Source organism: Podarcis bocagei (genome assembly GCF_964188305.1).
Source record: "Podarcis bocagei genome assembly, chromosome: 12".
Classification (NCBI taxonomy): Eukaryota; Metazoa; Chordata; class Lepidosauria; order Squamata; family Lacertidae; genus Podarcis; species Podarcis bocagei.
Window position 1 is genome coordinate 41,802,403 of NC_138137.1, and position 13,378 is coordinate 41,815,780.

The 13,378-nt window shown below is 43.2% G+C and overlaps 1 protein-coding gene and 1 long non-coding RNA gene across 4 annotated transcripts in view; one reads left to right on the forward strand and one right to left on the reverse strand.

Moving 5' to 3' along the window:
* The window catches only part of JCAD (junctional cadherin 5 associated), a 76,646-nt gene extending 64,143 nt beyond the window's left edge, over nucleotides 1-12,503 (forward strand). For all 3 annotated transcript variants that reach the window (XM_081164091.1, XM_081164092.1, XM_081164090.1), the window contains 2 exons: nucleotides 2,936-6,633; nucleotides 10,401-12,503. In XM_081164091.1, coding sequence (XP_081020217.1) covers nucleotides 2,936-6,633; nucleotides 10,401-10,435 — 3,733 coding nt within the window. In that variant the 3' untranslated portion in view covers nucleotides 10,436-12,503. The remainder of the gene's footprint in view (nucleotides 1-2,935; nucleotides 6,634-10,400) is intronic.
* The window catches only part of LOC308569900, a 618,054-nt gene that overhangs the window by 477,338 nt on the left and 127,338 nt on the right, over nucleotides 1-13,378 (reverse strand). The gene's annotated exons all lie outside the window — the stretch shown is intronic.

Below are 13,378 nucleotides of genomic sequence, written 5' to 3' on the forward strand. Positions count from 1 at the left end.
CCCATCTGACTGGGTTGTCCCAGCCACTCTGGGTGTCTTTTTCTCAGTACATATTTTACCTCAGTACAGGTAGATTCAACCCAAACTCAGCCTTTATATGTTGCCCCCTTTTAGGGCGCAGACGTTCCTTTTAAATTAGTTTCATACCAGTGAAGTCAGCTGTGTGTGTTCTGTCCAAAGAGGGTGGTCTTTTCTCGGGAGCATTTGCGGAAAGTCTCGTGAAACTAATTCCACCCTGTGGATAGCTTTGTCATCACTTCAGAAAATGGTGCCGCTGCAGTTGCGCTTCCCTGCGGCCAACTGCCCATGCACTTTAGAACTGGGACAAATCGTCCTGGAAAGGGTGTGTGTGTGTGTGTGTGTTTGTGTTTGGCAGAAGACACAAAGCAACTCCGCTCTGGCAGCCGTCTGCCAGCAACAAAATTTTGAACAAAAGGAAAGGCAGAGATTATTTTAAGGGACAAATGCTGAAAATACAGGTTGTGCTCAGACAAAAATGGAAACAAGCACTCTGAAACAAATGCTTTCTCTCTCCCCCACCCCACTGTCACTCCCTTCTGCTAATGCAGGACTTTAAATCCTGGTTAAGTAAATGGAACCCACCTCTAGGTTTCAGTGCAGTGTTTTCCATCACTTTTTTATTTCTTTCTTTCTTTTAATGTGGAAAGCAGTTTGTGCAAAATGACCTCGATGCAAAAAGAGTGACAGCTCAAGATAGATACAGCTCGTTTTCAAGTCTTCCATCTCCTGTTGTCATTCTGGGAAAAGGCTGCAGTGCGTAGTTAAACTATGGCACTCACTCCCACCGGAGGCAGCGATGGCTTTTTAAAAATGGATTGGACAAATTCATGGAGGAGATGGCTATTGATGGCTACAAGTCGTGATGGCTGTGCTTCACCTTCATCGCTAGAGGCAGTAATGCCTCCAAATACCAGATCATGGAAACCACAGGAGAAGAGAGTGCTTGATTCCTGCTTGTGGGTTTCCCATAGGCATCTGGTTGAAAAGGATGCTGGACTAGATGGACTTGATCCAGCAGGCTCTTTTTTTATTCTTAGCTCACTAGTAGAGCATCTGTCTTGCACACAGAAGGTCCTGAGTTCAATCCTGGCAAGTCCACGTGGTCCTGGGAGAGAGCCATTGCCACTCATTGTAGACAGTGCTGAGCTAGATGGATGGACCAGTGTTCTGACTCAGCTTCCCATGTTGTACACAAAACCTTAAGATTCAGGTAGGTACCTGTGTTGGTCTGATGCAGTCAAAATAAATAAAAAAATTGTCCAGTACCACCTTAGAGATCAGCGAAGTTTGTTCTGGGTATAAGCTTTTGTGTGCATGCACACTTCTTCAGATACTTATACCCAGAACAAACTTTGCTGATCTCTAAGGTGCTACTGGACAATTTATTATTATTTTTTATATTTCAACTGCGTCAGACCAGCACGACTACCTACCTGAATCTAGAATCATGGAAGGCACCACATTGAGCCACATGAAATGGAAGTCCATCTGGTATCTGAAGACGTATGCATGCACACGAAAGCTTATACCCAGAACAAACTTAGTTGATCTCTAAGGTGCTGCTGGACAATTTATACAAAACCTTAAGATACAGAATGATCTGAGGGCACATGAGGATCCAGTCAGCAGTTGGACTAGAACACCTGAGAATTCTCTGTGTGCCACCTTGAGCTCAACTGAGGAAAGGCAAAATAACTAATGTAACAAATGTATCTTGTATTAATCATTCCTCTCTTTGTTTGACCTTCTTGCTTCCATGGATAGAGCTCTCCAGTCTTAGAGTATTATTTAGCAGGTCATAAAAACACACTTTCTACACCTTTTGATGGACTGCATTAGAACATCCTCTGACCTTTAATGAAATTGACACAAATGTGATAATTTTAAAATGCTGATGGTGGTCAATTGCACACTTCATTTAAGTGAGAGATCCTGGCTCTAATCCAAACTATACTAAGCATTCTTGTTCATGGTGTGATTTTATTTATATAGCCTGGACTAATCTTGTACGTTGTTGACATGATCGTGCTCTCATTTCTGGCCCCTGGAAGGATGTAATTTTCCATCCTGAACATTTTGCCCAGATGATTTCATTTAATCTTTCTGATGAAAATATATATTACCTCAGTTTGGTCTATGAACAGTTTTGCTTGATAGGATGAATCTATGCACGTAACAAAAGTGATTGAACAGTGCTTAGAATGAGGATTATTGGCAGCCAGATGTGTATGTGTGCATTTCATTAAAAAAAAATAATCTTTTTTGGGGGGTGCATTACATTTTCAATTTTGAATATTTCTGTTTTTAAGAGGAAGGGAGTCCTTGGGTTCCCCATCCATGGACAATTCTTCTTCTCACTCACGTACAACCTCCACACATTTGGATTGACAGGAATGGAAGAAAACGATCCTATCTGAGCTATATTCTTACCCTGTCAGTGAAGTTTGATGTTTCTTTTGGCTTATACTCAATGGCAGTTACATGTCTGATCCTCCAGTTTGCAGGAATACTAACATTGCATCTTGATGTGCTATAGAGAGTTGACAGTTTTAGGAATTTGTATGGATTTCTCACTAAGAGACAACTCATAAGTTGTACACTTCCAATGCAGAAATCACTTCCATGTTAAGAAATACCATGAAGCTTAGGAAATGTGATTATGCAAAGGAATGTTATGCATTCAGTTTTACAACATGTATGCACTGCAGTAAAAGAAAATGTCTTGTAAGTAAAGAACTCTTTTGTAGTTCCTCATAGAAAGATCACGTGCATCATATCAGTGGGGATGTTGGGATTAGAAACAAGCTCATGATTCTGGGTGGCAGAGATACTATTTTTAATTATGGAGGAAAAGAAAGCATGTTTGTTTGTTTTTGTATGGGCCTCTTTAGTAAGATTTCATTTTGTTTTGCAGGTTTTATGACCGACCGCAGTTAGCCTGGCCTTCACGTCCCAAGACGGATAAAGATCTTGCCTACTGGAGAAGAAGGGGCCAAGATTTTAGTGTATTGTTGGGTTATACTGACAGAGGAGACTCTGAAATGAAAGGCATGGCAGTGCCCTGTGCCTTGTATGGGCTTGATAAGGAAAGTCAGTGGGAGGTAGGAGGTGGAATGGAGAATGTGAGGAGAACTGGCATGCAGGAGACCTGGAATGCCCCTGGGGACTACAGGTGGCAAAGTCTAAGGACAGAAGGTTGGAACCAACCAACCAACTTTGGAGGACTCATGACAGATGGTGACAGAGAAAGGCTGCTTCAAGAGATGTATTCGGTGAGACGAGGAGGTACTGCCATTGCCTCCCATGCGAAGGGGAAATCGCAATCTTTGCCAAGAGTTCTTTCACCAGAGAGCCTGCGGTGTGTTGAAATGCCTTCCTTGGTCAACAGCAAGCATTCGCTCCATGGAACTAAAGCGACATCTTGCCCCCCAACTGGGTTCGGCTTGGAGACCTCCAAACACCCTGAGCCAGTGGCCCACTTCCATCCCTTGCCCAAGCCTAAGTACGGCAGACCCCTGAAGCCCCCGTCTTACGAGCTGCATCAGCAAACCAGGGGAAACCTAGAAGCCGGCTCGCTCCAGGATGACCAACGGAAAGATGAAGCCATCTCCTCTTTGACCAAAGCAAACGATCAGATCCAGGATGCTTGCAGCCAAGATGCTGGTCTGGAGCCCCCTTTGTACATACCCCCTCCCTGTTACAAATCTCCAGCTCAGCAAAGTATGAGCCGGCATTTGCCTGGTGAAGTGCCTGACTATGATATGTGCTTTAGTAATGGTATGCAGAGTCCAGTGGAGAGAACGAGAGCCATGCTTAGTTACCATCCCTCTGCTAGTACCTACTGCAAAAGTGAGCAGGTTCCTCGTGACAAGAAAAGCCACCTGAGGCATGGGGAGGGTTACCTGTCTTCCGTCCAGTACATTCCTTTTGATGACCCTCGAATCCGGCATATTAAAGTAGCGCACCACGACAGTCTTCAGGATGATGAGAAATACGCTGTGGATACAAATAGGACAGGCTCCCATGCCTTCCAAGAGAGCTCTCTGGAACGAGAGTACAACAGTGCCTTTTTCGACTCGCTAAATACTGCTGTGAAATGTGACCAGGTCCCTGGCAGTTCTGCACACGGCAGCAAGTGGCTAGCTGAGTCCAGCGTCGATCAAGACAGTTGTGCCTTGCCTATCCAAAGAGACAGTTATGACGCAGGTAACGGCTTGGATCACAGATACCCAAAAGGCAGGCTGTCTGTCCAAAGCTCACAGATGGAAACCCCCTGCGAGACCGTCACGAAAGTGAAAACGTTTGAACCTGGGACTGAGATTCAGAGCAAGAGGAGTTCAAAGAAAAAAACCAATGAGACAATATTTTGTTTGGTCTCCGTCCCAGTTAAATCTGAACTGAACCTGCCTGATACCGATAGGAACAACAACTTAACCCAGGGAGCCGAGGAGAAGAATGGTTTTGACGATAGCGGGGGTCTGCAGGAACAAAGCCTCCTCAGTACCTCTTCCACTGACTTGGAGCTCCAAGCCCTTACAGGAAGCATGGCCAATAAGAATGAGCTACAAAAACAGGAGTTGTGGTGGAGACCAGAGTTCAAACAAACGAATGACCTCAGATTCCTGCAGCCTGCAAAGCACAAGGAGCTCCAGTACTCTGGCTCATGGCCAGGTGATCAGTACAAAGACCAGCAAACGCAGACCAGCTTCACAGAAGAACCCAAAATATTGTGTCATCGTCTCCAACGCTTAGAACCCAGCGGCTCAAATACAGCGACAGCTTCGCAGTTGTCAAGATGTGGGGCGTCCACTGCGGAAGCAGAACATCTATCTGTGTTACCTGCCGATGACAGAAAATGTAGGCAGGTTGCACTCAGTGCAAAAGCTCCAGGGTATCTTGACAAAGCTAGCAATAATGTGTGTTCTCGGACTGCAGTCCTTAGCCCAAAGGCAAGCCAGAGCCTGCCTTGTGCTTCGTGCACCCCTCTCCCTGGGCAGGAAAGAGAAACTAGTTGTCTCATCAGGGAGGAAGGAAGCTCCCCTTGCAGTAGTAAGGAGCTGTTTGGGCAGTTCCTCTTGAAACCTGTTAGCCGCCGTCCTTGGGATATAATAAGTGAGCTGGAAAGTTTTAACAAGGAGCTTCAAGAGCAGGAAGAGCAGGAAGAACAAAGTGAAGATGGGGTAGAGAATGAGAGTGTGGAGAATGAGGACAGCCAGGAGTCAGAAAGGGAGAAAGGAGAGAGGACAGATAGCAGTGGGACCTCTAGGATTGATGGGCCAATCCAGGACCATAGACCTGGCATGCAGTCAGAAACTCTTGTATCAGTCACTCCTACATTTAGACAGGAGAGGGATAAAGCCAAACCTGAAAGTTTAAGTGCATCTGAAAGCTCAAGTGCAAGGGTCATATCTTGTGCTAGGTCCCAAAGCTACTTGCAGGCAAAAGAGGTGGGTGGTTCAGTTAAGGCCACAAATGAATATGTGGTTGCAGAATCAAGGAATCAGGAAGCTGGGAAAAGGACAATAAAACAGGTTGTGAGTCCACACCCAATCGAAAAAGTTCTGCCGGGCAACTATGACGATGAGGATCACTACAATCCATTCAACAGCATTAACTTCATTGAGGAAATACAAGTTAAGAATCACAGAGACAACATCAACTTTGGTAGGCTGACAAAAAACGCAGTGCCGTGGAATAACTTGGCTTTGGACAGAGGCTCTGTAGGGCGATTGTCTTTAACAAATAGGAACCAAGGTCTCTCTGAGCCAGATCTGAGATCTGTGGGGTTTGATGATGGTCAAGGGCCTGAACTAGATAGTCATGGGAAACCTATCACCAGTGAGATACCCCCAAATGAATCGCTTCAGGCAAGAGCAGCTCGGATATTGGGTATAGAGGTAGCTGTGGAATCCCTCATTCCTGACAACAGCACTCTTCAGGATGAACACTCTCACTCTGACAGTGTCCCCCAGAGCCTTGAATTGCTAGAAGAATGCGTGTCGGAGGGCAAGGTGGAAGCAAAAGTATCTTCTTACGAAGGAAGACGAAAGTGTGGCTGGACAGAAAGCTCCCTCTTCGTTGGAGACAGAAACATCTCATTGAGGTCTATTGAAGACCAGCCTTCCGGTCAAGCAGTTTTGATAGCTGAACAATGTTTTGAGCACCATGGAGGTCTTGGTAGACCCAAAGCTGACCAGACTCCCTCTGCCGAGTCTGTTGTGCTTCCATTTGCTGAAAGAAATATGGCTCCACCTGGTGTGGAAAAGAGAGCTAGATGCACTTCAAAGGTGATTGAGACCTTGCAAGGCAAACTTGCATCAGCCCCATGCCGAGCTGCCATGGACCGTTTGGTGAGGATGAAAGAAGTTGACTCGGTCTCTCGTATGAGACGTCTAAGCATAAAAAATGCAGATTCGGTGGAGGATGGAGATGAGGATAAGCAGCTAAAAGGCCCGGAGGAAAGAGGAAGCGACATTTCCCTTGGCCGTAATGAATTACCCCGCAAACTGTCCCACGGGAGTTCCGTTTCCAAGCGCATCATCTCATTGGCTGAAAATGGGCTCTGGGACAATGTGAGTGAGAAGAAAACTGGAAGGGATTTAGTTTCTTTAGGTAAGAGCAAAATTCCTCCAGGGTTTTTGTGGTCAGCACTTTTGCTGGGTGATGATGGCTATACACTTCCTCTGAAGCCTCCTTGAAAAGAAAGGGCATTTTCCTGTACCATCTCAAATATAAACTTTGCAGCTGCCATTTAATTGCAAGCAAGTGTATAAGCAGAAAAAGCTGCCAGTCAGTGCCTAGTAAAATCCATGCCTGGCATGTTGTTTGATATGCACTGTTGGGAAAAATAAGACACTTTTGACACTGCCCAAAGGAAGGGAAGATTCATAGTGAACTTCAAAGATCTGCAAAAAAATTAAAAAATTAAAGCTGTATATTTTAGGTGAATGGATAACCAGCTACATAGGTACTGCAGAGGAATAATTGCATGTGATCTGAAATATGGGCTGGGTCTCCTCCCTCCCCAAGTGGTCTCCCCACTACAAAAGACACTTAATCATGTTACAGCGTAACATCTAAGGTGACTATACATAGCACCTATAATTTTTAAAATGAAAGACTCTCTTTCCTTGGAGGTTTTAAAGCAGACATTGGATAGCCATCTGTCATGTATGCTTTGAAATTCCTGCATTGCAGGGGGTTGGATTTGATGACCCTTGGGGTCCCTCCAACTCTACAATTTTATGATTATACATTACGAAAATGCCACCAATATCTGCGGCCTTAAGAATTCTCCAAATTGTCAGAACACCCTTCCGTTCTGCCACCCTTATCAACAGGCAAGCTGGTTTTTACCCATTTTTCTAAGCGGCCCAAATCTCTTGTTATTAATTTAATTTCTTATATTTCTATGCCGCTTTTCACTCGCACGAGTCACAAAGTGGCTCGCAAACAATAAATAACAAGAACATAATACACCATCACAATTACAACACAAATCATATAAAATAATGCACAAATCATCAGTAAAACAACCACCTTCTATAAAACACTCTTAAGAAAACAACTTTAAAAATAGGCTAAACAGCACAAACACAAGTAAAGTTCACTTAGTTCATCAAAAGAAACACAAACATAATGGCCATGGCAGCAACTGCTTTCTGAAAGCTCCAAGAGCAGGAAGATGGGGCAAGGCAGGTGGAAAAATCCCTTGTCTGGTCAATAGCGAGTCCCATTCCCCTTACAGTTCTTCCTCTGGAAACAGCTCCCTTAGGAAGGCTCACATGAAGTACATATTGATTCAACAAAACACTTTATTTTCCCTCTTGAATTTGAGGTAGGGTATGCATCTAAAAAGTTCACGAGTCCACTCTGAGAACATGATGCTAGGCTACATGGGCCTTTAGCCTGATCCAGTAAAGTTCTTCCTATTCTGTCCCCAGGAGAAGTCGTCCTCTTTCCTCCTCCAAAGCTCTGTATCCTGCACCATTACTAATTTGTGTTAAACAGTTCACATGGACCAGTTATCTCAGTTTCCCTCATTTCCCTTTTCCATGCTTGGAATCCTGAAGTCAACCTGGCTGTGCCATAAGAGAGCACTCCTTTTGCAGTGGCAGGCCTCCAGTCTGGCTGCAATGCCCTGCTACATGCAATCAATCTGCAGGGCACACACAGTTGCTTTTCTGTCTGCAGTCGTACCGTGGTTTTCGAACAGCTTAGTTCTTGAGCATTTTGGCTCCTGAGCGCCGCAAACCTGGAAGTGACTGTTCTGGTTTGTGAACTATTTTTGGAAGCCAAACATCCAACGGGGCTTCTGCAACTTCGGATTGGCTGCAGGAGCTTCCTACAGCCAATCGGAAGCCGCGCTTTGGTTTCCAAACATTTTGGAAGTCAAATGGACTTCTGTAACGGATTCCGTTCTACTTCCAAGGTACGACTGTATTAGCTGTCTGCATTTATGTGACTGTTGGCATTCTGCATCAGTATGTAGAAAATGCTGAAAATGTCAACATAATGGGAGGTAGGCTGTCGTCGTCGTCATCCCCCCCCCACCATTTCTAAAACATGATGAATTTGTGAAGTTCCTTTCTTTGTAGTGGTTGGAGCTGAGGACAAAATTATTTCATGGTAGTGAGAAACAGAGAGAAAATATATCCGAGCTGCTTATGAAAGCTGCTGCTTGCCCTCTGTCAAAGCTCTAGACCCAAGTAACGAGTGGATCTGGAAATCTTTACTTAGGTAAATTATGCCTTGTAAGGCTTTCTCTACAAGGATATGGAAGTCATTATCCTCCAAAACATAAAGTATTCTGTATAGTCTCATTTATCTGTTTACATTTCTTGAGTTATATTTTGATGGCAGCTGTGTGGATAGGGAGTAGTGAATTCTGATTTGAATGAAAAAAATGTTAGCTTTCTGTTCATTTTTATTTTTTTAAAAAACCCCATCTCATAGTATTAAAATAGGCAGGTGCATAGATTAAAGCCAAACTAGAAATGGAGGAGAAGCTCATTTCAGTTCTCATTTTAATACAGAAGAACCTAATTCTCAATCCCCCAACAATACATGAACCAAAACACAGTTTTCCTTTTAGATTCACACTGCTCTGAATTTCACAGTTCAGTTTTTCACCCAAGTAATGTTTACAAAAAATCATAGGGGAAAGTGTAAATAAAATGCATCTTTGGTGAAGAGAAATTGCTTGCAAATGTGTGCATTTTTGGCATACAATGGTATGTATATCTGATGAATTCTCAGGACATTTTAAAAAAAATTTAATAAAACTGAAATTAAGAATGGGAAAATGAGAGATGGAGAAAACCAATACTGACTGACTGATTCATCCATCCTTAAACCAGGTTCACACAACTAACTCCCTGCTTCATGGAGAATTCTGTGCAACTTTGAAAGCTTCCTATGTTTATTATTATTATTATTATTATTATTATTATTATTATTATTATTATTATTATTATTTCTTCTGTGTTTTCCATTTTCCATTTACACATCATTTTGCCTATGTTATAGCCAATAAGTGATATGCTGTCAACAAAAGCTATCTCTTGAAACAATTTTGAAGCCTTAGGAACCACATGGCAAACATATTCTGTTCTTTCACAAGACTCAGTGAACAGAGAACCACAGCCCATATTTAATAATACCGAGAGCTGATGTGGTCCAGTGGTTGGAGTTTCAAGTCCTACTGTACCATTTAATTCAATGGGTATCCCTGGACAATATGTGGTCTTTGTGACTTAGCCACCAAATGGGATTGCTGATAGAACAAGCAGTGTAAAAATTGTCAGATAGTCTATTTTAAATGAGGAGGAGGAGGAGCCATTCTTCTTCTTTTTCTTCCTGGAATCCTGTGTGTGTAACCTGTTTTGGCGCCACCTGGGAGGGAATTAGCCTGCAATCTCCACCTTGGCTCAAGCTGTAAGTGGAGCTCATGGCTCTAACATGCAGCCTAATTTTCCTCCCTCCCTGTTTTTGTTTGTTGTTTCTCCTCATCCCACCACCCCTGAACTCAGGTGCAGGGAACCTTTCGCTCTCCAGATGGTTCTGAACTACAACTGCAGTCATAGCTGGCCACGCTTGCTGGGGCTGATGGGAGTTGTAGTTCAGCAACATCTGGAGGACCAAATGGTCCCCATACCTTCCCGAACCTCTGTGACCTCTTTACCTGCTGAAGAGTCCTGGAGAACTCAAAAGCTTGCCACATTAGGACCATCTTACCCAACTGCGGTGGGGGGCTTTGGTGTTTTAAACGAGTTGACCATGCGGCATTCCAGTTGAAGCCTGAGGGACCTGCATTAGTGGAAAAGGGGGACTATTATAAATTGCTGGTAATAATCATGGCTGCCTTTCCTATTTTACAGATGCCTACGATCCCACCAGAGTTGAAAGGGTGTGATGTGGAAAAGACAGGAGTCTCAGGAGATGTCTGCCTTCCGCAAATGTTTTGCTGGTTTCCAACGCAGGGAAATAGCTTTAAGCTTCCTACAAGCAGTGACTTCAGAGTGTACTGACAAAGCCCTCGTCTCTGCCAGTGGGGGAAATAAGTAGTTCATATCCCACAGCTTTACGGAGCTTGCATGAAAGTGAGTGAGAGAGAGAGAGTGCACAAAAATCTCTCACTTTGGAACCATCTGTTTTTTGTAGCATTAGGCCTTAATGCCTCTACTTGGCATGGGTTGGTCATTTTTAAAACTCTGCTGAGCCCTGTTCAGGCAGGATGGTAAACAGGATGAAGATGGGAGGGGTGTGAGGGGAAGCTGGCTTTTGCTCTGTGTAAAATGTAAACAGGGGAGATTAGCAAAATGATTTTTGAAAGAATGTGAATTTTCTGAGCTTAAACCTCCGAACCTCTGCACCCTCAGCTTTGTTTAACTTTGGTCTTCGTAAAGCAGGCAGCCAGCTGAGGGGGTGAGTGCCGAAGGGGATGAAGACTAATGGACTGGCTGTGAAATCAGCTTGGACTTCTACCGTTTGAAGGGGCTTTGCTTTTTAAGTTCCTTACCTGGCATCTGCAAACAAACAAACACAAAAAATGCCCCCTCCACTCTCTCACACAAATCTAAAACAAAACAAAGTCAAGGCATTGTTTTACATGTAATTACAACCTGTGCAGCCTCTGCCCCCAATTTACTGCTTCAAACCAACACTATAACCACCCTGGCTACTGTTTTGCACTCACTATTATGAAGTTAGTTCTATTTTTCCCCCCTCCTGTGGTTATGTTTTTGTAGATTGGACTAGGAACTCTTCGTATGACCCAATTGCTGGTTTGATAGAGCAGATCCTTGTAACAAGCCAACTTTTTAACAGAATGTGATCTCTATTTTTCTACAGTATTAAGCAATTTGCTAACCGTTGGCGAGCAAGTTAAGATATGGGGTGTCCTTCTTAAGCTGACAGGCTGTTCAGAGGAGCTAGCAAAGAAGCGTTTACTTTTTCTATCTAGTGCACATTCCACACCATCCTGTTGACAGCTGCAACTCTCTCTGTTGTAAAAAAAAAAGAGGTATGTGTGTATGTGCATATGTGTATATATATCTCCTATAAAGCAAATATGTATGTTTTTAGAAAGGCCAAAGTTTTTATTTTCTTATTGGTTAGATCACTGCTTCTAAGCACCCAACAGTGGCACCAATATTGCAGACTTGAAGAAGTGCACATTTATGAACGGAATGAGTCAGAGTCTGTTGTGTCTTCCTTAGTTGTTGGGCGGGGGGTGTGTGTGTCCTGTTTCATCCTTTAACTTCAGGATATGGAGGGTGCTGCTTCACCTGTCTTCAAGTTGCCTGTGGCACATAGGAAGTCACACAAGAAGATGCAACTTTGCCCATTTGGTCTTTGGCTGGTATTGAGGTGCAGCAAAGGGGTTAAGGGAGCACCAGCCCGTGTGTCCAGGGTCAAGTCCATGCTGGGGCTCTTAGACCAGATCTTATAAGCAACTCATAGCACTGGGCTGTCACACTCTATGCATCTGGATTTTTATATTTCCCACTCATTTTGTGTTTTTAAAAAAATGATAGTTCTTGTGGCCACACATAGACCTATTGTTGCCAATCTTTGAAAACATTCCCTTCTCAAAATATTCCAAGTGTATTTTAAGAGAACCTTGTTCCCCTGGGATTACAGCTGATTTAACCTGTACAACATGTATTTATATATAGATATACTTTTAAATACGACCTTATCTGTTTTTGTTTGCTAACACACCTCTCAGTTTCCCCCCTCTTTCTGTTTGTATTGGGCGTTTTATATGTTTTTGCCCCTCCCCACCTCCTAAAGCCATGTTATCTGTTAAGCATTTCAAATTCCTAGTATCTTATTTTTGGGAGAACGGTCCTATTTGACCAAATATACAAATAACCCACCTCTTGTGCTTTGGCAATCACAATTGCTTATCTGTAATGCCTGATTCTATTACATAGAATCTTTATTAAATATTTAAAGTTTGTTATACATCTAAACAAGATGGTTGTACGGTTTCCTTTATTGGAACATGTGGATTTTCTTTCTTCTACAGTTTTGGGTGGCCTGCAGCTCTTCACCCTTTGGGTCCTTCAAAAACTTCGATATAATAGTTCCTTAGCAAAAGAGAACAATCTGTTCAGCAGCAGCAAGTTAGTGGTTCCTGAAACAAATGGATAAATATTGTCAGGTAGCCAATTTAATTTACAAATTTCATATTCTTTAGAAGCTGCTCTTCTATGTAAAATATTGTGCAAGAATGTTTTGCAAAATAAGTAATAAAAGCTCAGCAACAAAATCTTTTTTTAAAAAATAGAATTTTCCACCTATCTATTCAGAAATAAGTCAGTGGGACTTACTCACAGGTAAGTGCATATAGGAGTCTAGCCTCTGTAAAAAAAAGCAACAGCAGTGGACAGTATAAACTGTTATAGAACAGTAAAACGAGGCACAGGAAGAGAGGGAACCTGTCAGATCTTGCCATGAAGAACAGAACAGTCCACAACCATGACACTAATACTGGAGAGTCCCCCAGCTGTATTTCCCATGGTGGTGGAACAGAGCTGCTAAAGCCAGTTATATGCCTCAGTTGGGTTCATATGGGTGAAAGCCGTCCTTATGGAAAATTAAGGTAATTCAAAAGTGCATTTATCACGGTTTGAAACGTGATGCAGCCCAAATCTGAGACACCATCTTCCGGGTCTGAAATCCCATGCTAGTCATGTCACCTGCATGAGATTGCAGACTTGAAAAAAACATTTTTTCAGGCATGGTGCGATATTGCAGGCCCGAATTAAACATTCTTTCAAGGCAAAAACTCAACCTGATATTGTGTGAGAGCAAGGTACCCGTGCTCTCACAGGGCGGCGGTGTGTGT